At 54.2% G+C, this 27,642-nt stretch overlaps 1 protein-coding gene across 7 annotated transcripts in view; it reads right to left on the reverse strand.

Annotated features, from left to right (window-relative positions):
- Positions 1-27,642, reverse strand: part of LOC141751828 (dual specificity testis-specific protein kinase 2-like) — a 43,157-nt gene that overhangs the window by 4,706 nt on the left and 10,809 nt on the right. For 3 of the 7 annotated variants that reach the window (XM_074609272.1, XM_074609273.1, XM_074609276.1), the window contains exons 2-8: positions 9,848-10,047; positions 5,207-5,328; positions 5,000-5,048; positions 4,117-4,266; positions 1,941-2,114; positions 1,260-1,343; positions 85-171 (exon numbers count right to left, since the gene is read on the reverse strand). In XM_074609272.1, the coding sequence (XP_074465373.1) occupies positions 85-171; positions 1,260-1,343; positions 1,941-2,114; positions 4,117-4,266; positions 5,000-5,048; positions 5,207-5,328; positions 9,848-10,047 (866 nt within the window). Of the gene's footprint in view, positions 1-84; positions 172-1,259; positions 1,344-1,940; positions 2,115-4,116; positions 4,267-4,999; positions 5,049-5,206; positions 5,329-9,847; positions 10,048-10,179; positions 10,280-13,871; positions 13,968-23,590; positions 23,687-27,118; positions 27,255-27,642 lie in introns of those variants that run through there. The other 4 variants (XM_074609274.1, XM_074609277.1, XM_074609278.1 and 1 more) reach the window with 4 other exon arrangements.

Consider the following 27,642-nt stretch of genomic DNA (forward strand, 5'->3'; position numbering starts at 1 on the left):
CACAATCTTGGTCTCGGTCACACAAGTGTGATACAAATCCAATAAAACCGAAGGGAAACAAGAAAAAAAAAGCAAGAATCTCACCCGACAGCAGCTAGCAGTGAGATCCATCACCCGCTTGGGGCATTCACTGATCATTCCTTGGAAGGCAGCAACATCCAAGCCATAATCCTGTGAGGAAGGGGGAAGAGTATGTAGAAAAGACTTCAGCTATAAAGTCCTTTAAAAGCTCTTCATCCTCGTCAAGGTGTTAAAGCACAAAACGCTCATTGTTTAAAGCTCTGAGGGTCTCCATCACAGCTATTTATTTTACTGATGGCTTTGCAAAGGTACTGGGCAACATCAGCTCTGGCAGGACTGCACAGACGATAAATCACTAGCAGAGCTGGGAGACTGCAGCATCCTTTCGCTTGATCCTTCTGCTACCCCTGCGGGGCAGTATGTGTCCTCCTGGAAAAGCTCAGACTAAGGCAACAAGAGCCACAAAGGCAGGAACCAGCAGAGGAACCAGCACCAGGTGCTGAGCAGCGGCTGCGGAGGACAGGAACTGCAGGCGATCTGCTCTTCCAACAGCAGCTGAGAGCCAAAGGGGTCCAGCTAGCTGTTTCCACAACTACAGCTTGGTCCCTCCAGACTATCAGAGTCTCTGATATGGAATTCTCCTTCATCTCGTGAACACGGACAGAGCGGTAGTTCCTGTTCAGCCTCACAGAACATGGAACAATCTCTGGTCGCTGCGGGTCCCTTGCATTGCTCCTCGAAAAGCAGCAATTTGCTGTTTTTCCTGCTGGATTTTTCATTGCTGTTCAGGTTAAACTTTCCCTTCCCACTTTGTGGAAGGGAAACGTTGCAAAGGTTGAAACAAAAAAGGCCACGTCTTTAGAGAAGCCCACTGTTTCCACACGAACTGCATATTAACTGAAATGTATTTGAAAATAAACGTTTTTTATGAAAGTTGTGTTTAACCTGCCACTTCGGTGGAGAAGCTGAAACATCAAAGTGAAATGAAGTATTTGGAATTAAGGTCTTTAAACTTCATATCAAATTGTTGATCTAACAACATTTTTGAAACTATAGATGCACCGAACTCTTGTGCACTGAAAATTTTGAGATCAGGTTTTCTCATGGAAAAACCTCTAGAGAGAAACCTCAGCATGAACACATATGTGCACATGTGTACAGTCTGTCTGGTCCAAAGAGAAGCCACAATCTGGTACCATGGAAAAAACACCATTAGATTTGGCTGTAGGAATCATTACCTGAGTCCTGGGAAGCACTTCGGGGTCAGCTGGGATCCTGCCCAGGATTTCACAGAGGACAATGCCAAAGGAAAACACGTCCACCTGCAGGAGGGGTGGGAGGGCGGGAGGTGGGACAGGACATGCACAAAAGCAAAGAATGAGAAAGGGGAGTACCAACGACAAGGTCTTTCCATTAGTTATGCAAAAGCCCATCAAAAAAAGCCCACCGGAGAGAGACGCAGCAAACCCCTGGGTTTGCTGAATCTGGGCTTCTGAATCCACCCAGAAATACCACAGCCCCTCTTGGAGTCCAGACTCGTCTTCGGAAAGCCTGGCCCCGTGCTCTTTTTCGACATGTCTGGTGCTTCGCCCTCAGCTCTGGCACCCCCACAGACCCTGCAACAGGCTCATCGGGCTGTAACTCACCAAGTATCTTCCTCAGAGAGGTTTCACTGTGTTTGTCCATGGCAGCAATCCACTTCCCTAGAAGTTTAACTTAACAAGGCCACATAAGGAACTTCCAAGTTGCTAAGCAGGGCATTACTAAGCAAAGGTCCGGATAGCAGGGCAATGTTTCCTGGGGAAGGAGGGAAGGGCTTTTCTGCTGTCAGGACATGTCACCAGCAAGCAGAGGAGACATCCTCCACGGTCGCTCGGGAGCTCTGAAGCTGAACAGGGGGATGGGAAGCAGTGCCATACCTTCCGATCATAGGGCTCTCCCCGTAGCATCTCAGGAGCCATCCAGAAAGCAGAGCCCACCAGAGACAGCTTCCTCTCCACATCCTTCACAGGCAGCTCCACCACCTCCCTGGCCAGCCCGAAGTCGGTCACCAGCGCCTCGCGGCCCCGCGGCGTCACTCGAATGAGGCAGTTCTGAAAGGAGCCCATGGGGCATGGCATGAGATGCCTGGCAAGGAAGAGCCTGGATACTTCACTGAGCAGTGCCTCGCCGTCCCTCAGCCCCACCTCACCATCACAGGCTCTCCCCTCCCCAGAGAGCTGCATCCTGGCAGCACACATGGAGTGTGCGGGGCAGGTTAGGGGTGGACTGATCACATCTGAAGCCAGGAAAAGTCTTTTGAAGAAGCTGTTCAATGGACAGGGTGATCCACATCCTTTCATCCGAAATGACCTCAAAACGTGCGTGTTGACCCTGGTCACCATTCGGCCGAAGGTGGGTGGGATCACAGCCACAGCCCTTCTCACTGCCCGCAGCCACACATCCTTAACACGGCTTTCTGGAGGAATTCCTATAAAATTATCTTAAGGTTTCTCAAAATCCCAGCGGTTTCAGCCTGTTCAGTTCCCCAGGACTTCCTCCTTGGCATCTGCTCCCAGGGAACTAGCAGAGACAACAGGGATCTGCTCCAGATGGCTCTCACTAACAACTAGATTTGAAGTGAGCACGTACACTTACTTCTGTCCTGTACCTTCAGCCATCATCACTGCAGGTTTACTAGGTTTCCCTGGGGAAGGATGAACCTCTTTCATGGTTGAAGCACCACAGTGAGACAGAAGGGACAGGAAGGGACCTCCAGCACCCACTAACTTTCCACAAGCAGATCTGGAAAGGTCCTGAGCTCATTGGTCACCACCAAATAGGAAATTACATCTCACCTGACTTCAGAGCACATCGGCCAAGAAACCTGCAGTCAGAATGAAGCAAGCTCTTGCCTCGTCTTTGCCTGGTGTTTGCGATTTCATGGTTAATGACTGAGCCAAGTAAACAGCCTGAGATTACAAAGGTGCGTTTAACTCCTGTGCTGATGTCTCTCAAGACTGTAACATGTGACTGGCTTCCCCACTGCCAACCTTCATCTACATTTCAGGTTTCTCTTAAAAAGCTCACAGAGCACCAATAAAAATGGCTTGTAAGAGATACACCACCATCCAGCATCAACTGCAAGGACGTGTAGGCCCCACTTCCATGAATCACCAAGCCAAGCTCTGGCGTCAGCTGACACAGATATGGTCCAGGCTGGTGGGCAACCCTTCAGCCCACATTCCCTATGATATCATGGACATGCTCCAGATCTACCTGAGGTTTGGCCAGTATTGCCCAAAAGAGATCAACGAGGCCCTGCCCCACCATGTTCCTACTGCCATACCAGTGGCAGAGGAAGAGCCACATCAAAGCCTGTCCCCAGGCCTGGTCAAACCTGGTCGAACCTGAGAATGGCAATGCCTCAGTGCTGTTCCTGCCCTCATCAAGCAGCATGAGCCCATGCTGAGGAAAACAGCCTCCCAGCCAGAGGGCCAATACACCAGGAACACGACGTGCCTTTGCGTTACACCCAAAGCCTGTCTCCGGACACCAGTCTTCACAGCTGGCACACGGCCAGGGTGTGAAACCCCGGAGGTGACCACCCTAAAATTGGTGACCTGGACCCCCTGTATCAAGGAAGAAAACTTCCCTGCACTTGAGTGAGGAGACACATCTCCTGAGCTCTGCTGGTGCTCTGCTCATAGACAGGGACCGTCTCACATGGCACTTGCTCCCAGAGCCCGCGACCAGCTCCTGTTAGCAACAGCTTCCTCCTTGCTGTGAGCAGGAAAGGAAATCTCTAAATCTGGCAGAGCTTCTCCTGCAACCACAGGCAAAGAAAGCCATGTGTAATCCTGCACACATTTCCATCTTTTCTGCCAGCAACAGCACTAGGAGCAATATATTTTTATCTCTATCTGGGTCTCCTGCTTGGGAAGCGATGAACGCAATGTAATGACAGGTTTTATCAAGAAATCCTTGCCTGCAGAGGGATTAGCATGGAGCAGGGAACCAGCATGAGGCCTCCTGGTTACAGCCCTAAGGGGTCCCTGTATGGTGCCCTAACACCTTCAGCAGTCCCAGGATGACATCCCCTTTCCACCTGCATACCTTGGAGTTGAGATCTCGGTGGTAGATGTTCTTGGAATGCAGGTAGATCATGCCTCTGGTGATGTCAGAAGCTAAGTCCACTTTTTCCTTCCATGTCAAAGCAATGTCTTTGCTGGCCAGGAGCTCCTCCAGGCAACCCCCATTCACGTACTGTGAGCAGAAAGAGAAAGCAAGTGGCTGTGTGGCTGCGCACAGGCTCTGCTGCAGCTTCCCGGGCGCTGAACCCTCCCTCGCCAACCCAGGAGCCCCTCCTTCAGGATGGGGGTTGGGAATGCCCCTGCACGTGGGGGCCCCTGTGTGTGGCACAGTGCAAATCCTGGGCTCTGCCCCACTGCAGGGACGGCTGTATAAGCCAGCCACGGTCCTCACTCACAGGCAGCGAACTCGAGGCAAAATGCATGGCAGCGGTTCAGTCAATGCCTCCTCTGCCACCGACAGCGTAGGAACAAGGGGAGACCTCCTCGGTTCCAGCCCAGGCTTTTCCATTAGACCACGCAACCATTCCAGAGCCACCCTGGAGGTCCCTGCCTCTTTCCATCTGCTTTCCTTTCTACTCCTGTCCTCCATCCCCGGCTCCTCTTCTCCCCACCAGCTGACCCATTCTGGCCCTTTGGTGGTACCAAGCCAACCTGAAACACTTTTAGGCTATCCTGCCTGAATCTCATGCCCCTGCAGTGACTGTGCCCCATTCCAGTTGTGACCAGCTGTAGGGCAAAAAGGACCAGAAGCCACTCTGAGGCAATCTTGCTAGTCCAGAGCCATTTACAGGCGCAGGAGTCAGAGAGGTGTAGATACGCATTACAGGATATCTGCCATCCCCCCTGCCAAAGAACCGCAGGGTCCTTGCCTGCCCACAGCACGCTTACAAGAGAGAAACCTTTACCTCCAGAATCGGGTAGAGCTTGTCATCCTTCACGCATATACCAAGGTACCTAAGCAGAAGAACACACCAAAAAAAAAAAAAAAAAGAAAAAAGAAAAGAAACCATCAAGGTTCAGCTCAATCCCTCGTTGCAGAACTGCCTTAGAGACACCCAGCCAACTCCAGCCCCTGCCAGCGCCCACTGCTCATGGCCACAGGATGTGCCCACCTGACAATGTTGGGGTGGGACAGCTTCTGCAGCAGGCTGATCTCACGCACAATCACCTCTTGGTCCACATCATTCTTGTAGATCTTCACCACCATCACTTTACAAGAAGCAGCCTGGGTCACCTGGAGCCAAGGTTGGAGTAGAACATCTCTTAGTTTCCAGAGGTCTGCCAGCCCCTCTGGACAACAGCATCCCTTCCCAACCAAAGGCCTGAATCTCATTTCCCTGCTGCCCAGAGCTTTGCACAAGTGCAAAGTGTTGTCCCTTCCACACACGCTCTGCTCCAATGCTGCCTGCCTGGCTGGTTGGTGACAGCTAGGTGCCTCCTGTCCCAACACATCACAATGTTTCTCTGCCAAAATCTGTGTGTTCCTTGGGCTGGAGCAGTTTCTCAGCCCACACTGGGTTACCGCGGAGCTGACCTTCTCCCCTCCAATGCCTTGCATGCAATGTCCCTTCCCAACCACAGCCTGCCCCACATCTCCATCTGTCCTTCCTACTTGGGTCTGATCACTACGCAAGGCTGCTAGCCACACTCCTCATCCCCAATTCCTCCTGCACCCCGGCCCACGGCCACTCTCCACCCAGGCTCTGCCAGACACAAAAAGAAAGCACAGAGACAGCTTGTCTCTCTCCCACATGCCATGACAGAGGTCCTGTGTTTGCCTCCCAGCCACATGCTAACCTGAACCTCCGCTATGGATTACCACCAGACATTTCACTCCTAGGGCCTCTGCCAGGCAGGGATACTGGAAGCTAAAGAACGGAAAACAAAACGCTCTTCCCCCGCCTTACAACACTGAACAGGCTGAGCAGGCATTTTTAGGAGGAAATTTGCCGTCCCCTGGCGGCACCGGGGTTGGGCTGTACTGAATGCAGGGGTTTCGTGCAGGCTGCAGGACATGGAGGGGTCCCCTGGCCCTCAGCCAGGACGGGACTGTCCAGGGCTCCTGCACTACAGCTCACGTAATTGGGGTTAACGATCCAAATAGCAGTTTCCAGACCACTTGAGCATTGTGGTACTTGAACAATTCCACCCTCAATTAACGGAGACTTATGTGTCAATTGTGGCCCACACTGATGTCCTGACAGCTGTCCCAGGGCCAGCAGAGAATCCAGCCATGTGTTTAAGGTTTGTGGGGTCTTGTTTGTTTGTTTTAAGGGAGGAATAGTTTAGATCCAGCATGAGCTGGCTATCAGCACTCTGAGTCCCAAAGTGTCCCCATTGCTCTCTGTGATGGTTACTTTACATATAAGATTACTAGCCCAGGGGAGGAGAACAAAGAGCTGCATGTAAGATCTAGCTGGGCTGGAAGGACAGAAAGGTTCAGGGTCACAAAACAAACTGTCTTGGGAGTAACATGAACTGCTGCTTCCTTTCTGAAGGAACGCAAGCTGATAGTCGATGTTATCACTGGAATAACTGTGCCTCGAGCAGGCCATAAGGAAGCCAGGGCTCTGACACCCTCACCTGATGGGACTTCATAACCACAGACTGCGGGTCACTAATCAGATGTAACTGATTATTAACTGTAATTGCACAGATGTAAATCTAAGAGATGCTATCAATCATCTTTGCCCAAAGACTGTGAGTTCCCTTACGTCCAGGACAGAGTACAGGGAGCAGCTGAAATCTGGAAGATCTGGAAAACTTTCAGAAGAGCTAATACCGAGTTTCAGTGAGACCTACTAGCCCTGAACAAACTCTGGTGGAGACACTGAGCTACACTGACCTTCCAGGTGAGGTTGCACGTCCCAGGGTCCACAAACACTGCCTGGGCTGGTGGAGTCGGTGAGCACTGGGGGGGTTCCTGTCCACAGGGCAATGCAAAGTCCAGCCTGGGCTGGATAAGAAATGACTAGAAAGCAAGAATAGACCCATACTCCCCTCAAAAAAGTAGTGGGAGAGATGGGCAAAGGTAATGGGCTCAGAAGGCCTCTTCCAAGACCACAAACCCTAAGACTTTGCTCTGGCCAACGTGGAGCAGCCCTTGGTCCACTCTGAATCATGCAAAGTGCCCAGTTTTGCCCTGGATCAGTGTGGGAACCAGGAAAGCACAGAAGAGCCTCCAAGGTAGTCTCACTTCATGCTAACGAGCTATGAAGGGTAAAGATCTAGTGTCAGCCTTGAGTGGAGAATAAAGGTGAAAATCTAGCACTGGGAAGTTGCAGAAAGACAGGGAGTAGGACTGTGCTTCCTAATGTGTATGAAGCTTTTTGAGGGCCAACAGAGAAAGAGGTTGCTCAGAGGCTCCCTTTGGGTAATGCCTTAAACGAGCCTCAGAAAAAAGAAGTCACGTTGCATTTTGCTCCTGCTTTTGAGCATCTCAGACCCCTATGTATGAGTGAGCTGCCAATGAAAGAAGCTTTATGCTTTCACCGAGAGAAACTCATACTTGAATAGCTCCTCACTGCACATCAGAAAACTAAGGCAGGGAAAAAGAGAAAATACCTTGTGCCCAAGTCATGCAATACATAACCCACAGAGCAGAAGGCTGTGCCCAGACCTCTTGAGCCTGAGTCACCAAGTAGAACCAAGTGAATCCTGCTTCCTCAGCTGACCCCCACATAACAACTCCTGACAATGGGCTTAACCAAAGGATAAAGGATGGCAAAAGCAACAGGCAGCCAGCACAGGCAGTGCCAGCACTTTGGGGAGTCTACGTCCTTGCTGTGGGAATGCTTTGGAAGGCAGCATCTGTTGGCAAAGAGCTTCAAAGGACCATCACCAGTGAGGCTTCACAGCAGGAGCGCTCCTGTTCAGGGCTACGAGTCCACAGGGGACTGGATGACCCAAGAGGAGCGCAAGTCATCAAAGCACTTAGTTACTGTCGCACACAAGGCCCCAGACAAATCTCATGACCCAAGTCCTCCTCCGCGGTCTTCTGACTATTTGACCCATAGCATTTCATTCAAACTTTCTGGTTTTTTGCATTTCTTTTTCTGCTTCTGCTTCAAGAAGTTATTTCATTTTCATTCAAGGTCCGTGTCTCCAGCCTGCCTACTGATGGAATTTCATTTACTGCCAGGGCAGGAAGAAAATGTCATGCACAGAGGAAACAGCAACTGTTACTATGAAAATCTGCTAGATAAAGGAAAGAGAAAGCGATGGCAACAGCATGCTGCGTAGGTAGGGAAAGCAATTACTAGAGGGAGGGAGCGGTATTTGTCATGTATTGCTCCAGTCTGCAAAGAGCTGTCATAGACCTTTGGCTGGAGATTGCCCTTGAACAGGGCACTGTCCCTGGACCTGATGTTCACCAAATGGCTTTATCGCAGCACCAAGCCCAGATGCAGTAGAGGAGGAGATGCAGCCTTGAGAAAGCAATGTGTGTTTATCTATCCAACTTGGGTATTTTCTGCAGTTCCATGGCCAGATCCTGCCAGCCTGGCTCCCTTGGTTTCAACTGGCCACATGTGCTTACACCAGCCAGGGATCTCACCCAGAATACGTCGGAGCACTCCTCTGGCAGAAGCATTTTGTGCTGGCGCAGGAGAAAAGTGCAGTCGTGATGTTTATCGTGGCACCCATCAAGCTAAGGAGCTGAAGGCAATGGTAGAATCAGGTCCAGTTTGTTTCCATTGGGTTTGTCGCGCCCCAACAACCAAGACCAGTGTCAGCAGCCACATTCTGGAGGGCTGCTGGGAGGAGAGATAAGGTGGGCAAACCTGGCCACGCTGCAAAGCAACGTGGCACCTGCTTTCAGAGATGAGGGCTGAGTCTCATTTCCTAACGTGAAGTACCTCCTTTTGCTCTGCTGTTCATAGAGCAGGGATCACCGAGGGTTGCCGGGAAAGACCCCCAGGTCCCACCCATTCCCCCCAAATAAGCAGCGGCACTCCCGGGCTGAGGAGCAGCACTGCAGGGGGAGCAAAGCTAGCAGCACCCCGGACCCTGTGCTTGCTCAGAGAGGGTTAAACAAACTCCCACACCAGCGGAGCTCGGTGCAGGGAGTGACTCACAACAGTCCCAGTGAGAAAAGCAGTTTTGTTTTGGTGACACACCATCCACATCACGCGCTGCCTTGCAGGGAGCCATGGGCCTCCTGACATGAAGGCAGCAGAGGTAGAAGTGGACAACCAGCAGCCTGTCCCAGCCCGCCCTTGCCCCGAGTCCCCGGCCCCTCCCCAGCTCCCTTGTAACGCAGGGCAGCAGCCAGAGAGGGGTGACGGCGCTGGCATCTCCATGGGGTGTGGGTGGCAGGTATTCTGGGAGACACACGCAGCTTAATTTTGCATTCTTTTTCTCTATATATTTTGCTAAAGTTTTGACAACAAAATCTGCACAGAGCATAAATATCCCCTAATCTCATCCAATACCCAGTTTAGCTCCCTGACGAGCCTGTTGTATGGCTAGACGACAGTATCAATGAACACCGATTGATCGAGTCCTCCCATCCCCTTTTTCACTCTGGAAAGGGAGATTTGCATCAAAGGGGGTGTACTGGGTGTGCAGAAGGGGGTGTCCTTTCCTCCTTCACTCCATCCAACCTGCCAGAGTGAGTTGGGAGTGATGAAGACTGGAGTGACGAAGGAAATAAGCTCAGGGACAGATTCCTCAGGTGAAACACCATCTACACAGCCTCAGCAGCTGCTCAGCTGCTCTCCCAGAGCAGGTCATGGGCTGCCTGCATGTCTTACCTTGTAGACCTTGGAGAAGAAGCCGCTGCCTATCAGCTCAGCGTTGAAGTTTTCCCAGAACTCCAGCTTCCTGACAGCTGTGCGCAGCCTCTGCCAGCGGTCCACGTGGTAGTAGGTGTCAGACGACTCGCCATAGTACTGCATGGGGCCAGAGGGCTCCGGTGTGATCAGCCCTGCCTCACACATCATGGGGGCAGCAGCTAAAACACAATGTATTTCACAGTGAGCCAAGAGTGGCATTTGGACATCAAACAAATACCCGCACTAGAGACCAGCGCTGGACGAAGCCTCAGGAACAGGGGGAGAGGAGACGAGGCACCAAGATTACGCACCCTGCAGCACACGTTGCACTGGGAAGCACCAATGGGCACTGTCTCCTGGATAATTCACCCTGGGCTTACGCCTGCCTTAGGCAGGTTGTATTCGGACTTCTTTAGACTAGGATTAAAAGGTGCCAAATCAGTATATATTGACTTATACTTTCTAAAGGTTTAGGATAGATAGGATACATCACTTTCAACACATGATAGTGCAGCCCAGGAAAAGCGCAGAGGACTCGGGCTTGCTCAACCAGCTTACGTTGGGTTAAAAGCCACTGTGTCTAAATTGGGCTTTTAGCACAGGTCACGTGCCAGACACTAATGCCACCTCCGTCAGCCCAGAGCTCCAGGCAGGGCTGAGCTACTGCTGCAGAGGGTCATGGCTTGGGCGTGCTAGCAGGAAACACTCAATCTTAAAAGGGTCCTCCCTCGGCAGGTGCCTACAGTTCATTGCAAGCCCTAAAGAATCACAGAACAAGGAAACACCCCAGCAACCCTCCTCCAGGCCGTGTATCCCCAATTTGACTCCAAGCCCCAAGTGCCTCTGCTAAATTGTCTTCCTTTTCCACTGCTCTGATTCTCACACTTCTCTCTCCAGTCCCCTCCCTCTGTTCTCCTTTCTGCCTTCTACAGCAGCAGGCTCTCACTCTCCCAAAGCCGTATGTCATCCTTCCCCTTCTCCCGCATCGCTTGTCTCTAGTTACTTCCAAAGATGCAGGGGAGGTAAATCCAGTGGATAACGGGCTTCTGACACCCTCAGCAAGGCAAATAAGGCACCTATTTCTGGATAATTGTAAACAATTGTTGGCACACTACAAAGGTGTCTGAGCACCTTCCACTCACAGCATGTGCTCTGGGTCCTGGGGCCTGACGAGCTGCTTTGCCAGACTGTGACCAGATGAGACAACAACGGGTAGCTCTTCAATGCTTACAGCTGAAGCAAAGGTAAGCTCTGCCCTCCCTAAGTTTCATTCCTAGATCTTGCACCAAACAAGGAACCGTATCAGCATCCCTTGATCCCATGGATCATTTCATGGCTACTTTGCTCCTCCAGGGCAAGGCAAAATCTGCACTGAGACGTGCATAAAATATTTGCACCAGCCACCCACAATCCAGCCAAGGTCCAAAGAGAGAGCTGCCAAATGGGGACAGACAGATGTGGCTGGGCTAAGCAGGGCAGGAATTCAGGGAGAGACAAGGGCTGGGACATGGGCCAGGCAGGCAGACAGTACCAGGCAGCGCAGGGTTCCCCGACACACACAGCAGGCAAGCTCCGGGCTGAGACGGAGGGAGCTGCAAGGCAGGGGAAAACCAGCACGAACTTCTGAAAGCAGCCAGACCCCAGAGCTGCCACCACAGGACAGTCCCACACAGACTGCAGGAATCCAGCCCCAGCAAAATCAACACGACACACGGGCTCCTACTTGATTGCTCAGCAAACGCCCGCAGGACCAAAGCCCCAGAACTGCTGGTGAACTGGGGAGCCTGTGGCCGTGATCGGTGGAGAGCGCTCTGATCGGGCAGGGCACATGGAAGAGGTTAGAGGGCCACAGGTTCACCCCTGCTCTGACCCAAGGACAGGCAACCAAGGAACATCCCATGATGGAATGCAGCTGCAGGGACCTGCCTGGAGGTTTTTGGCTCGGGACAGTCACTGGTACTGACAGCCAGCACCCTCTGAGACACAGCCCCCTCCCATCCAGCCTGCACCCAGGCGCCGTGCACTGGCGCAAGGGAAGAGGCTCGTGCAGAAGCAGGGGACAGGACTCACATCAACCACGCTCTGGCTGTGTCACTGAAGGCATTACCTTCCCACAGGGACGATTCATCCACATTCCACAAGGACAACGCTCTCTGGTGTGCAAAACGGTCCAGCTTTGGCAGGGCTTGGGGCACGGGGGCAGCGGGGCAAGGCACCGGCACAAGCTGGTGGCAGGGTGCAGCAAAGGGCTTCTCCTGCCCATGGCCATGCTCAGCATGCAGGGGCGAGGGGCAGGAGGTGCTGCAGCTCCAGGCTAAGCAAGTGTTGCTTCACACGCAGCCAGCGAGGCACAGAGGAGCTCCTCCACATCCTGCGCAATTGGCCAGGACATAAGGAGACGACGACAGGGTCTGATGGATCCCGCTGACCCCAAGCCACCAAAAAAACATGGAGAAGGACTGGCAAAGGGTCACCCTGAGCATCGGACCCATCTGTGAGGATGCACTCTCAGGGTTTACCCACTCCTGCCCCCAATCCTGGGACACAGATTTGCCCCCTCCTGTTGCGTGGCTGGCGAAACAGTAACGCAGCAAGCCACAACGTCACCCTGGGGTGCCGGTCACTCACCAGCAAGCATCCCCAACTGCTGCTCCAGCCACCAGAGACACACTTACCCAGCAGGCTCTGAAAGCCTCTCCCTCCACTTTAGCACTCCTCAGTAACAAAAGAAAGAGAAAGAGGAGCCTTTCCCGACTGAGGTGCCCCGATCCTCAGCCACCTTGGAGCCCCTCCTGCCTGCAGGGTGACCTGGGCACAGGCACGACAGGTCCCCTTGAGTAAGGCAGGCTGTCTGGGGCTGCCTCTTCCACAGGGAATGGTTTCCTTTTCAGAGGCCTCTCTGTTCAGTGCTTTTCCCACGTACCATCTCCTCCTGCCATGACCTAGTTCATCAATTGCCTCTTTGTCCAGTAAAGAATCCCTGCAGCATCCCCAGCACGCTGGGAATGGCCCCTCACATTATGCCGCCAAGTGGGAGCCGAGTCTTTATTTTCTTCTTATAAACGCGTCTGTTTGTTCCCATATTAGTGCTGACACGTAGGCTGGGGGAGAAAATGGCCTTTCAAAATGCCGAGATTTATTTCAAGGTGCTGGGGAGGGAGGGAAAGGATGGGAGAAGGACGGGGAGCAGGAAGCGCAGTCTCGGGGGAGAGCCCGCAGCCCCGGGCAGGGTGCATCCTCGGGGTCACCAGCAAGGTTTAGAGCAGCCAAAGCCATGCTTTTGCCTGAGCAGGCAAAGCTGCCCCTATTCCCGGTGCTCCCAGCTCAAATTCAACCCATGGTGGGGAGACCAGGCTCGGGCACATGTGCCCTTCGAGGCTGCCCTGCCTGCAGAGGTGGAGGAGGGAGCGGGGTGCCCCTGGCTTCCACCGCACTCGGGAAACTGCCCATGTCCCCGAGCTGTCAGCTGTGCCCACGGTGAGGAATGAGCCGACACGGGCCTGTCAGCTCCCCAGGGACACAAGGAACAGCAAGGAAGCAGCTCACAGGCAGCTGGGAAATGTTTGGGTGCTGTGAGCTGTCGCTGCAGGAAACCCACTCCTTGCCAGATTAAAAACTTGAAATTAGCAGTCATTTGAAAAGCAGACCTGGGGCACCACCTTCCTCTGGGCTTTCCTCATCCGCAGACACCAGGGAGGCACCCGCAGGCTGCAGGAAAGGGTCCGGCTCCCTGCCAGGGCTCACTGGGGCTGCCCACCCTTGCTGCCACGACACGGGCTCAGCCAGGCTCCAGCCGCTGCCCGGGCTGACGGAGGGGCCGTACCCAGCCCCACGCACGCGCTCTGCAAGAGCAATGGCGCAGCCAAAAGCGTGGCTTCGGCCCCACCGCCACGGCTGGCTCCAGCCTGTCCCTTCTGCCCAGCAATGCAGCACCCACGGCTCCCCAGCAAGACACCACTCGTCAAACCGGCTTCTCTCCCAGACCCGCGCACCGAGAACCTACCCAGGCTCTGCTGCGAGGACACAAACCTCAGGCTTCAAACCCCTCTTCTAGACAGCAAATCTTCCTGCAAAAAGGGGAGGACAGACTCTTCCTCCCCTCACCCACCAGACAGCCAACCTGCCTCCCCTGCCACGGTTTCCAGGACTTTTCTTCTCATCATCAGGAAAGCAGAGAGCTTCTCCCCACAGCAAGCAGGAGGCTGGACTGGCCCCAGGGACACCCCCCCCGCACCAGGAAGCCCAGTGCCTGATGGGGGGAGCCTTGCGCCGGGGAGCAGCGTGTAAAAGCTCAGCTGGTGCTTACCAACATGCCATGCAAAAAACCTGCTGTTGAGTGGGATCACTCTGTAAACAAAATATCTTTGCCAGGACAGCAGGGTGCCAGCACTGGGGCGCAAACAGGGGAACCCACCCTCCTGGTGGAGGAGGAGTTGGCACCGACCGCGTATGCGTGCACGTGTGCAGGATTTGGCCTTTTAGCAGGGATCGGGTACAGAAGGATGTTTAGAAATCTGTAGGTGCTTTATCAATATTTTGTAAGTGTCCAGCACTAGGGTTTACCTGTTGTGTTGCTGGTAACGATCCTGATGCTTCACTGAGGGCCAGTTGTTTGCGTCTCATCAATAAATCGGTAAGCCACTTCAGTGAGCGGTTTTCTCCTGCAACGCTCCCTACAGCCCTCTCCGTCCTGCCCTCCCCGGGCTGGCTCACGCAGACGGCGGGGTGAGCGCTCCTCAGCCCCCGGGTGAAAACGCAAAGCAAGTCCAGATAACGATGGTGACATTAGATGAGATCATCTGTCTAAGCCAGATGAACAAAACGCCTCAGTAGAGTTACTCAGCATTTTATCTCTGTCAACAGAAAGGAACTTTCTTCCGTGCTGTCTTCATAACGGACACCAGCAAACCTTCTTGTAGCATGAGGAAAATGTAGCGGGACAAGCAAAACCAAAATGGATTTGTTGCTGATCCCTAAAAATAGGTCATGGGTATTTTTGAGTTCTTGACCCACAAAAACAAAGGAAAAAGTATTTCCTGAATACTCCTGTCTCGGGGAGGAGGCTAAAGACAGACCACAGCTCCTACTGCCCAGCGAGAGGTGGGCTTCCCACAGATAAGACAGTGACATTCACCAGCGCAAGCGTGTCAGGAACGGCCTGGCGGCCCATAGCTCCCAGCACCAACGGCAACCAGCTGGCCTCCCCCGGGTGCCATCGTTACACAAGTCAGCGGCTAGCTTTGCGTAGACAAGCTCACATACATGACAACATCTACTCTAAACCTGGCTGCTTCCCTCAAGCTAACCTCAATATATTCATCTCCCCAGTCGAAAAGACAATTAGACAATTTTCTTCCGGGTGGGGAAATAAATAAATAAAACCGAATCAGGAAGGCGAATTAAAGTAAAATACACAGCAGGGATAAAGGGATACTCGCGTTTCATTTGAGCATGAACGCACTTTTCATAAAATGAACTAAGTAAATACAGCCCAGAAAGACTTAAAAAGCTCAGGGTAAGTTACTGGCAGGATAAATCATTTTCACTTTGCAAGTTCAAGTGCTTATCATGCTGCTGTCAACAAGGACATCTGTGAGCCACAGACCTGGACAAAATCCTGCCCTCCTGGGATGCCATCATGCTCGCAGGGCCGGGATCACACCCTGGGTAGCAATCCCAGCTTTGACTTCACTGCTCTGATTTCAAACCTATCCTTTGCCAGGTAAGAAAGAAACCTTAGGAAAGATCTAAAATCTGGGAAAGCTGCTTTCCCAGGATATTTAAACACAAAGGAGTCACGAGAAAACGGACAGCTAAAGTGTCCTTTTCCTGAGGGGAAAACACCAAGTAACAGGGACAAGGGCATTATAAGATCCAGCAAATGGGAACTTAGACAATCCACGAGGACGGCAGGTCCTTGGCACAGGTAAGCGCAGGTCTTTGTTGTATCTGGCCTCTGTGTGACATAAATCCCCTTCGAAATCTGAAATAGTTGAAAGACTCTATGCTTGTTATGCCGAGGGAGGGCCTAAGCGTTGAAAAACCTGATCAGGACACACTCTTGATCCCACCTAACTTATAAACAAGATGCACGTCATTCAGAAAGCAACCTAACCAAAAAGCATAAAGCTTCAAGGTGAAGATCTATGGCCGATGATACCTGCAAGGGGGAGACAAGCTCGTAAGATCTTCTGGCCCTAAAAATCAGTATTTCCCCGAGGCCTTCAAGGAAGAGATTAATTGTGCAATGAACATTTTTGAAGATAAGTGGAGAGGGACTGGCTTCTCCAGCAATCAACTGTCCCCCTCCACAAAAGACAAGCCTACAGGGGAACGAAGACACAGCTGGTCCCCTCCTCACCCAAGAAGCCCTGATCTCCAGCTCCCTTGTGCCCACGCCCAGCAAACCGAGTCCCACTTGAAATGGCTTTCACAAAACTGATAAAGACCCGTCAGGCCAGGGTGCACAAAGACATTTAGGCAGCTAAGATGCAGTTTGGCCTCTAGCAGGCTTAAGGACAGTCAGGCACCTAAATCCTCCAAGGAGAACTTGTCTGTTCTGCACTAAGTTTTGGGCAAGTTTAACCCAACCATCTGTGAAGGTCTCTGTGTGGAGTCCACCCCAGTAACGCTGCCCATGCACAGAAAGCGCCCCAGCGCTGCCTGCCAGGTGGGAAATCGGTGGGTGGTTTGAAGGAAGAGAAACAAGACAAGAACACGTGAAAACACCCTCTCCAGGGCAGCCAGCAGACAAGGCTTTGAGTTGGCTCCCCTTGCAAAATCGATGATGATCAACAAGGCACATGGATTCCTTTGAGATGGAAAGGTGCAGAAAAGAGTAGAGGAAAAAAAAAACAGTCGTAACAGCTCATCAGTCACAAGCCTAATCCCACACATTTACTGTCTATCTCGGCTCCCTTTGCTACATTCTTCATACATTTTCTGTGATTTTTGTTTTAATTCTGAAGACTCATGGTATCAAACCCCTAATTGATGTCACATGGCACTTATTTCACCAGCATATATAAACCTCATTTTCCCCTGATATTTAATTGACGCTATACAAATGAAAAAGCAGAGCAGGGCACGTGGGTGTTTAAAAGGAAGCTCAGCATGTGGGAACTGTCAAGTGTTTGAGCTTGCTAGAACATCCCCAGCCCACTCTCTCCATCAAGAAAAACGCATTAGGATGAGAAAAGATACCGTGACCTTACTGCTGAAATGTTAAGAGGTATCATCTGATAGCGATTACTGCAACTTGCTTCTTGTTGCAGCCCAGAGACGAGGGCTGGAGGCTGTGGAGGGACCGGGCAGGAGGTGGGGGCCATACTGTCAAACAACCAAGGAACGGCCCCGCTCCTTGCAAACCCAAATGTGCTCCACAGCAGGTGAAAGCCATGCGCTTTATCTTCGGGGTTTCCAACCAAAACCCCAAAGATAAATCTCAAATCTTAACCACTCTGTGTTGCTTCCCAGAAGTCAAGAAATTATTTTTAGCTCAAGGATTGTTCTGGGTGCAGATGTCCAGAGTCCTAAGCTAGAATAAAGGCTTGGGCTCTCTGCCACGCACTGCTGGCAGACCGCCCCACGGTAAACGAGCCTCCGTGTCCATCTCACCTCAAATGCCAAAAAGCAGTAAAAGCACTTTGCTGGTTTCACAAGACATTCCGGTATCTCAGCAAGGAAAACCCCACCTGCAACAACCAGCATCACTCCTCATCAGGGAGAACACGGTTTCCTACCCCTCGGGTCCTCTCCTGCAGGTCTTGCTCGGAGTGCTGAAGCGTTTGCTACCTCCTGTCCATAAGAATGCACCGAGCTGGAGACGGCCACGCGCTGTGCTGCGAGCGCACCGGCAGCTCCCCGCAGCAGTAGTACCTGGCACTAACAGTGCTTTATACGTTCAACAAGCTGCTGGAGCTGTGCATGGTCTTCGCCAGTGGTTTCTGAGCAATGCAAAAGCTCCCTGCTGAGCTTCACACACAAGCTCTCACCGCACCTCGTGAGCACTTCTCCTCCTAAACACAGTCTATCTCTTTTCAAACCACTGTATGTCACTCGGTTCCTACCAGCTCTTGTAACACCCACAAAAAAAACACTGAATAGAAACAGCACCAAATCCCCTGAAAGCACTTAATTCTGGGGATGCTTAGAGGGCATTAACTGGGCTTTGCACTTTGGGATCCAGGTGGGGAGAAACTTGGTTTTACACATGGAAAAACATCAGGAGATGGCTCGAAGTCACAAAACTGCCCCAGCACCATTTCGGAGAGGACCTAGCGAACCCGAGATCCATGCTGCAGCCATATCTCCACCCCTCAGAGACAAGGGGATGAGTTGGGTGAAGAAGATAGCTAATGGGGATCCACCTCCTGTTGACTGCTGTATCTACAGGCTTCCAGTGGATCATGGAAAGAATAACCCGATGGGTCCTTGCAGCATCCTCCAGCACTGTGGTGCTGGCTGCCATTGGGGACAGGGACAGCAGCCTGGAGGGACCACAAAACCCTGCTTTTCTCAGGTTGTTCCAAGGAACACACTAACCATGATAAACAGAATCAAACATTTTAAGGTCTTTGAAATCTGTAGGTGGGCAGACACCAGAGTCACCACTGTGACCATGCTGCTCCATGAGATTATTCATGTACGACACCAAAAAATCCTGCAGAAGTGGCACAGCCTAGTGAGTAAGGAGCTGACTCGGGACACGTAGGCTGCAGCTCCAGCCTGCATCTCCTTGGCATCACCTTCCCTCCTCCTTCCTCTTCTTGGCTTTTCTCAGCCCTTCAGGACAGGGGCCGGCTCTTAGCCCACACAGAGCTTGCAAAATGGGGAAAGTGCTATCAGAGCTAGAAGTTCATGAGGAACAGCTGCCCCAGAAACAACCGTTTACCCCCATTTCTCCCTCTCGGTGTGACCGGAAAATCTGGCCTGGGACACGCTGAGCACAAGGACACTGTACCTGGGCTGGTGATGAAGGCCACAGTCCCACCTCAGCTAAAGCATCCTGCCCTGCCGCCCCCCTGCCCTGCCACACGTGCTAGCCACTCTCACGTGCCTGCTTTGATACAGTCTGACCGCTTTAACTATGCATCAATTCAGCTGAAAACTATTTTTGCAGGGTTCGTCCTCAGCCGGATGATTCCCTGACGTGCCTCACCATCAGGACCTCCAGTGCCGGACCACGGGCAGGCACGGTGGACCTGCCCTTCCTTTTGCAGGCTGGACTCGCACCAGGCGAGCAGTCTCATCTACCATAGCCTTAGTCCAGAGCAAAGGGGCCACAGCTCCGAAGCTGGAGACAGGGCGTTTCCTGACCTGGCCCACGCTCCGGCAGAGCCCCTCGGAGGCTGGATCAGTGCAGAGCCAGCACAGCCCAGCTGCCAGGTCTTCCCAGAGCTTCATCTCCTCCTGATCAATGCGAAAGCACCCTGAGCCAGGGTACCGCACCCTCCCCAGCGCCTGAGAAATGGCTCTTTGCTGACATTTGCCCAAAGCCATCTTTGCATCAAGCTGGGGAGAAAGGAAGGGACAGCCCTGAGGGACACGTTGCCGCCCTGTTTCCACAGGAAAGCCACACTCCGCAGCGTCCCGCAGCCAAGGTGGAAAGCCAGGGACATGGCACAGGGCGTCTGTGTCTCCAGGGCTGGACCAGGGGCTTTTGCATCAGCTGCAGCCAGCCAGGGAAGGAGCATCTGCTGTGCGCTTTCTCTGAGGCCAAAGAGCCTTTTGGCCCCACATCCACTTACAAATCATCGCTTCCCACCACCTTGGGGACACAGCAATGCCAGATGGAAGGCGGTACATTTTCCAAACACCTCAGGGACTTGATCAGTTTAAGGGAGAGCAAATCAACCCCTGGCTCATCAGGCATGAAAAGCACTCATTCGTCACCTGCACGTCCCACTCATCACCCTCAGGTGAGCAAAGTTTCTAATTTTAAGTTCAGGGCTGCCCAAAGAGCACCACTATCACACCATGGCACCAAGCACCAGCACAAGGCACTACTCAGCATTCAAATAGAGCACAAATGGGGACCAGAATAAGCTCTTTGAACTGCTCCGTGCCGTTCTTCGGCAGGCACATAGATGGAGCGGAAAGTTCAGTTGAAACTAGCACACAAGAATCAACGGAGGCAGCTGTTCTGAAACAGGGCACCCGAAAGCCGTGGTCTATTTGGGATCCTGTGCACTGGGGCTGCCAGGAGGCTTGAAGCTACGCACAGAAGAGCGAGGGCGGCGTATTTTGCGTGTTAGAGGTGTGATCGTTACACTAATTGCAGAGGGGAGAGGCTGCTCTGCCCCGTGGGGCTGAGGGGATGCTCACAAGGGGCTCCTGAGGGTGGGCGCGCAGCCATGGGCGCACCCGTGGCTCCAGGGCAAAGGAAGAGAGCTGCGGGCCAGGCTCTGACACTCAGCTGTGGGGATGGTGCCCACCTGCCCCCGGTGCCCTAAAGAACCTGGGCAACGTGGGACACAGCCCATACTGAGGACGCTGCAGAAAGATACCCCAGGAGGTGGGATCAGTCTTCCTTGGGAAGTGCTGGTCTTTCTCCAGTGAGCGTTAAAACCAGCAGGGAGACCTGCTTGGACCAGGCACCCCACTCCGAAAGAACTAAACCTGGCGAGAGACGAGCCGGGGCTCCAAATACCCTCGAGGCTCCGGGCCTTGGTTTGCCCTTCTGTTGACGGCAGCTGTTTGGGCAGAGGGGAACAGCAGCTGAGAGACACCTGACGGAAAGAACTTGAGAATTAAAACAAAGCAAACCCAGGCTTTAATTTAAGGGCCACCCCCATTCTGGCAGAGGGCGATCCCGCGTCTGAGGGAGCACAGCCTGCCGTTGCTGCCCGCGGGCTTGGCAGACGCACCAGCACGCAGGGAAAGCGGTGGCCATGCTTTTTTAACCGAGGCTCAAACCAACAACCAACCAACTGGATCTGGTGACAACAGAGGTACATTAAACAGCCTTGCTGCGCTCCTCCACAATCCCTCCCTCGCTCCACAATCACGGCGTCCCACCCTGGCCCGATGCCCTTCCCCGTTCAGCAACGCTTGGGCTCTGCTTCGTTTTCCAAGCTCCATGAGATCCAAGGCAAAAACAAAGCATCATCCTTCTGTTAAGCAGAAGCCACTCATCCCGTTCCCTTCCTAAGGAGACCTTTCTTCCCCTCTCCACATTTGCAGGTCGCAGTTCAAGGAAAAAGACAAGCCAAAGAGCTGCTGAGAAGATGGACAAAAGCTGCCCCCAGCCTCCTCAGCTGCGGGAGCAGCCGCAGCGAGGGGCACTCCAGCAGGCAGCCCCCAGCTGGCTGAATATTAAAGCCTGCAGAATTCAGCAGTGAATTTGACTCATGCTTCCTAATCCTGCCTCAAGTGCAAGATGCACGTGCCTCCCTGAAGGGATGGCTCCGAGCGAAACTTTAATTAACTCTTGATCCACCATGAGAGGAAAGGCCAAGCTTCCCCTGGGCTGAGGAACGCCAAAATACCCATATTCCCCAGCCCTTTCAGCTCGGCCGCCTCCGGAGTGAAGAGGCGTTCACTCAGCACTGGGACTTTACATGGCCCAAATTGTCCTCTGGATGTGTTTCTCTCCCTCCATCATTTACAGGAGCCCCTGGGGCACTATCCAGATAATTCACAGCCGAATACCGCATTCCCCACAACCTCCCTCTGCCTCATTTCCCAGGCTGCACACGGGGGAGAAGAGCCCGAGCCCTCGCATCGCCACATTCGCTCCAGCGCCTTTGCAGATGCGCCACCTTGGACCGAGCCACCCCCGTGCTGGGCAGAGCAGCGCAAAGGGGACGAGGTGGCGGTGGGTCCCCGAGCAAGTGGCACCTTAGCGGCAGACCTGAATCCAGCAGAGGACACAGACAGCATGGTAAACCCGGTGTGGAACCTTGCTGCTTCAGAGGGGTCGTTCTGGGAGACATTCTGCCCCTTGCAAGCTTAAGAAGCCCCCAGCACGTGTTTCCCCTTACATGTTTTCCGCTCTCGAGCCAAAGCAGGACTGTAGTAAATATCCAGCAGATAAAGCTGAAATCCTGTTAGAGCATCTCAGACGTTATTTTTCCCAGCAGTGGAAAATTAATAACGGCAGCCCCATCGACCCCAGCTGGCTCGTCCCCAACGCTGGAGCTACGGTCTTCAGCAGCTAAACGATTGATCTTCCCAGGCAGCTTAAAACAAATTAACGAAAGACAAAGAATTTGGAGCAAATTTTCTCAACCTTTCATAGGTAAGGGGCAGAGAATCCCTTCTCTGCTTCTTAGCCCTTTTCCTGCAAAAAGCTAGAGCGAAATTATTCCAAGGGGTTTGGCAGATGCTGCTGTGCTTTGAAGCTTTCTCAACACCAGAAAAAACACGTTTTCAGACCTGCTTTCATCGCACTGTGTAACCCGTGCACAGAAACAAACCTCCCCCTCCCACTCTATACACAGTCGGGAGGTGACGAATTGCCTTAGCTTCACCAGCGTTGAAGAGGGCTTGTTTCAGCCAGCCCGTTTCTCAGTCTCTGCCACCCAAATCTTCCCAGGAGCTGGCGTGCCGGCCAATGCTGGCATGATGGCCAATGCTGGCCAACTGCCCACCTCCGCCACCCCGGCTGCACCAACAGGCGCGCAAGGAAAACCCACAATCTTCAAGACTCTGTGTGACAAGAAACATGACTGAGGCTCCAGGCCTCAGCTGTGGCAGAGGTTTTTCAATTGCAAACATAGCTACATTCATTAACTTTTTTTTTTTCCCCCCCTGCAACAGATTTACTCACGCTCAGCAAAAAAAAGCTACTTCAATAAACCGCTGCTGATGGTGGGACGCCAGCGAGGGAGCACCCCGTGGGTGCTGCGCCGCTCTATCTCATCTGTAGGCAGGGACTAAAACCATGGTGATCTTCCTGCCCGAGGCTGCAGGAGATAAGTGGGTAAGAAATAATTTAAAAGCCCGCACTTTGAGATGGAGGTAACCGGCCCCATCTCAGCACGACAGCCGAGTGCTTTCTCAGAAGTTCAGCATCTCGGCAGCACTTTTGGGCACCGCATCCCTGCCCTGCACTCGGCCCTCGCCCTGGCTCCCCGCAGCCGGGCTGTGCAGATGCAGGGGAGACGGTCCCTGCTCCGACAGCCTCCAGGATACATCCTGCAAGACACGAGTCCTTCCCAGGGCAGACAAGGAGGGCAAGCTCAAAGGCAGACAAGGAGGGCAAGCTCAAATCCTGCTGCATCAGGGCAGGGTTTGCCTGTCTGCCTTGGGGGCAACACCTCAAGCCCAGTTTGCCTCAAGCATCCAGGACCGCTGTCCCCCCTCTCCGCTCTGAGCCCTTCTCTTGCTACCGCTACAGCGGGATGTATCAAATCCACCACCGGCCTGTTAAAAAACACATGACTTGTGGGAAGTTGAACTTCAGCTGGCTGACAAGCCGCCCAGCTCTCCTGCACGCCTCATAAAGTCAGGTTACCCCGCTAGGGAAATCAGTCATTCACTTGCCCCCATTAAATCCATGTCTCCATGTAACGCTAGATAAACAAGCAGTATTTGCATGACAGCACGTTATAAAAAGTTTCTCAAGACAAGCAAGCTGTTTCCAAGAGCTCTGCACACAGCGTCACAGCCAGCTAATGCCAGGGACACCGAACGCAGTAAAGTCTCTCTCCAGGGAACAAGGTATCACTCAGCAGCTCCCAAAGGGAAAGAGAAATACTGAGATGAGCATTTTCTTACCAATGCAGCTCAGCAGGCTGAGCCCCTGAGGCAAGCCCAGCTCCCTGCAGACGTTCTCTCATACCAGTCCACTACTGCAAAGCAGGAAGACTTGGCCATCACTAAAGCTAAAACATACGAAAAGCACATTAAGTGAGTTGCCCAAGGCCGTGTGATGAGCCAGTGTCAAGGTGGGGTGTCAAGCCTGAGCTGTGAGGGGTGAGAAGGGCCCCCCCCAACCCCTGGGCTCGCAGACTCGGCTCTGCCCGTTTGCCTTCCAGGCTCCCCCTCGCAGCTCAGCACAGAGCACATGGTGATTTGCACTGAACAGCTCTTAATGCATGATTTTCTTCTGTGAATCTGCCCAATAAAGCTTTCGAAACTACATGCATTTTTAGCCCCAGAACATACTTTGTCCAGAAGTTGCCCAGCTCGGTAGCATGGCCCGCTGCACGGGGAGGGAGAGTTAGACCTGCCGAGACCGAATGCAGCCCGGGCTGCGCCGCCGGCAGTGCTGCCCACCGCAGCCACCTCTTCCCATCCCCTACTGTCGCTGCAGAGCCCTTAACCCAGCGCTGGCGGAGCGGCAGCGTGGGGGCAGGTCCGGCAGGCTCATGCCCACTGCGGGTTCCTACGCTGCAATTTGCTCGATGCCCACTCCCCCACAGAGGAGGGAGAGGAGCAGAGAGGAACCCCAGCGGCGACCCAGCGGTTGAGGAGTAGGAGGCTGGTGAGGATGCAGTTCGTGCAGCTTACCTCTCCCAGGACACCAAAGCCCCTTCCCACCCCACTGTAACTGCAGCAGCTTCCGCCAACTCGCAGCAGGATGGAGCTGACCCACGGCACAGGCACTTTATCTAATCACAGCTGTCCCTGGGGACACGGGGGGAGCGCGGCACGGGCCGAACACCTGCTAAGTAGCAGCAACACGACACTCCATGTTCGGTGGCACCAGATGTACACCTCTAGCCTTAAGCACTCACGATGAAGATCAGATGGGGCAGGAGCATTTGCCATCAACGCTCAAAGTTGAAAGTTGCCTCAGAAACTGTGCTCCAAGTCTAAACCCCATGGCCTTACTTTACGTGAACCCAGGCTGCTGCTTTACATAAAGTTTTCATTGCAAAATCTGCCCTTGGGGAAGAAGATTACACAAGGCTTCATTTGAACAGTAGGAATGACCCTGAAGTGTTTTCTTTAAAGGCCCTGATGTTTTTAGCTCTGACTGCAGGAAGCCGCCAGGCTTCCAGTCCCCAGCAGAAGAAAATCAGCTTCTTGTGCTCACAAGGATGACAAGCAGCAGCTTTCTCCATACAGCAAGTGGTGGGGAGGTTGCAGAAAAATCCCAGTTTCTGCCATAATTGGACTTCCCCATTTATGCCAGGTGCTTTTCAGGTAACTCCTGTGCCGCTCCCCCGGTGCGGGTACATTTTGTGTGCAGCCTGAAGATACTGAACATGCTCCCAAAAGCTCTGCCAACTGTTGTAGAAAGGTACTTTGGTTACAAGAGGACCTCCAGTTTCAGCCCATGAGCTTACACATTGCTTCAGGAGCTTCTGAAACATCACTAGAAAGCACCAAACCTGATGATCACAGGGCTAATAATTTAGAGAGAAAATAACAAGAGTGAACCAAGAGCAAGCAGAGCAGTGGGGACTGCTGGGGGCTTTGCTGTGCAAGGAGGACCTTGCCTGGTGGCCCTGCGGAAGAGATGCTGGAAGCACAGCTGCAGCTCACCCCACGCAGCCCCCACGCCAGGTGCGAGAGTGACATTCCTGCAGCAGCGCCCGTTCCCGGCAGAGTAAGATTCAACGGGAAAAGGACAAGGAGATATGTGCCACCCTGAGTGACTCAGCCCTGACTCCTGCCTGCGGAAGGACTGTGGGCCAGGCAAGGACCCTCCAGCAAGGTCCCTGTGGGGCTCTCAGTGCCGCCCGGTCTTCCCCACGCTGACGGGCCCACCCCGTGACGAGCTGACATCCCAGCTTTGCAGCCCGGTGCATCCCTCAGCCTCACTGCTCGGGTCCAGCTTGGCTTTAGAGTCTGTTCCTGCTCAGCGACAGCAGCGCTGTAACTCCCGTCCTGTGATTCACACCCACCCACATGCAGGTACCCCCCCTTTGAACACTTCAGCTCCAGCCGGCGGCTGTTTGGCCCCTTGCACGTTTGTGCCACGCTGTGACTGTCAGCAATGCTTTCACTACTCGAGTGCTGGCTTTTCACCATTTGTTTACCCTGCAACTTTACCCCAACTTTGCATGCAGGTTTTACACAGCCTCCACCTCAGTTTTCCTTGTTGTCTGAGTGGTGGTGGGTTTTTTTAAAAAAGAAAAACAAGATACATTTGGGATTGAAGCAGGAGGCAGGATCCTGCAGCTCGAGTGTGCTCTCTCCCGGGTACTGTTTCTGCACTGGAATTGCTGAACTTGGCACGGAAACGGGAGAGATAGACACTGGAGCTGCTGGGCCACAGATGTGGGAGAATCCTGCCCAAGCTGCCCTGAGCCATTCCTTGCTGCTCCGGGGCAGCGCGGTGTCGGCATGCCAGGCGCACCGTGAGAGAGCAGGGGAAGAGGGACCTTTTCTGCAAAGCAGAGACTGGGTTGAAAACAGATCTCTCCTTCAGCAAACCACGCTGAGCCACCGTCTGCACGGGGTGCGCAAGCAGCATCAAAGGCAAACTACTGGCTCGGAGACAGGGAAGGGTGACACAGAGCAACAGCCTAGGAACTCCACGCCAAGCACAAACTCTATTTCCCCCCCCTGCCCCCCCTGGGGTCTACTTTTTTCTGGCAGCCTTCTAAAAAGCCCAGAGCCCTTCTCCGAATGAAGACTAGGGACAGTTTGAGAGAGACATCGGTCTCCTGGGACCACCGAACAGGTGCCGGGGGCAGCAGATGGGAAACCACCTCTGGCTCGGCTCGGGACCAGCCCAGGCCAGGAGACCCGCTGAACCGCTCCCCCCGAAGCTGCTCCTCCTCGCCACCGCTCCCGGGAGCGGCTCTCCCCCATCCCCTCCTCGCCATCACTCCCGGGAGCAGCTCTCCCCCATCCCCTCCTCGCCATCACTCCCGGGAGCGGCTCTCCCCCATCCCCACCTCGCCATCACTCCCGGGAGCAGCTCTCCCCCATCCCCACCTCGCCATCACTCCCGGGAGCGGCTCTCCCTCCCCCCGGGAGGCTTCAGGACACGGCGCAGAGGAGGCCCTCGGGACTGGAATCACCTCGGTCTCCATCCCTGAAGGGGGGAGCAGGGCAGCCCAAGGGGGTTAATTAACGAAGCCGCGTCACCCTGCAGCTCTCTCAAGCGCCCTACGAGCGGCAGGGTCTGGGTACCCGGCACGCCGGGACCGCCCGCCGCCGCCGCCCGGGGACAGTGGGGACGGCGGGCGGTGCCGCTGCCCAGGGCTCGGCTCCCGGAGGTGGAGAACGCCCGGGGAGCGGGGCCGGGGGTGCTCCACGTCCCGCCCGCTCCGGAGCTTCCCGGTGGGGACACGGCGCGGGACAGCCCCGGCGGCGGCTCGGCGCCCCCCGCCCGCCCCGACTCACCCGCTCCGGATGGGCCCCGCCGGGCCCGGCTCCCGCAGGACGCGCTGCCCTCGGCCCGCCACGGCACGGCACGGCACGGCACGGCACGGCACGGCACGGCACGGCACGGCACGGCACGGCTCGGCTCCGCTCGGCCCCGCCCGCCCCACGGCGCTGCGCCACCCCCCGTGCCGTGCACCGGCCCCCTCCGAAGGCGGCATCGCCTCCCCCGAACACCCCCTCCCCACCCCCCAGGGCTGCCCCCCCGCTGCCACCGCCCCCTCCCGGGATAAAGCGCCGCGGCTCCTCCCGACGCAGCTGCCCCCCCGCCCGAGCTCCTCGGTGGAGCGCGGAGAAAGCGACCCCCGAGCATCGCACCCCCGCCCCGCGGAGGGCTGGCTCAGACCCTGCCCGGGCCGCGCCGCTGCACGCCGGGGCCAGGGCTGCCCGGAGCGGCCGGTCCCGCCGGGCCACCGCTGTTAGACCCCAGACATGAAACGGTGACAGGCCCTGGCACTTCCCAGCGTTTGAATGAAGCCAGAAGA

The sequence above is a fragment of the Larus michahellis genome, chromosome 15, assembly GCF_964199755.1.
Source record: "Larus michahellis chromosome 15, bLarMic1.1, whole genome shotgun sequence".
Taxonomy (NCBI): domain Eukaryota; kingdom Metazoa; phylum Chordata; class Aves; order Charadriiformes; family Laridae; genus Larus; species Larus michahellis.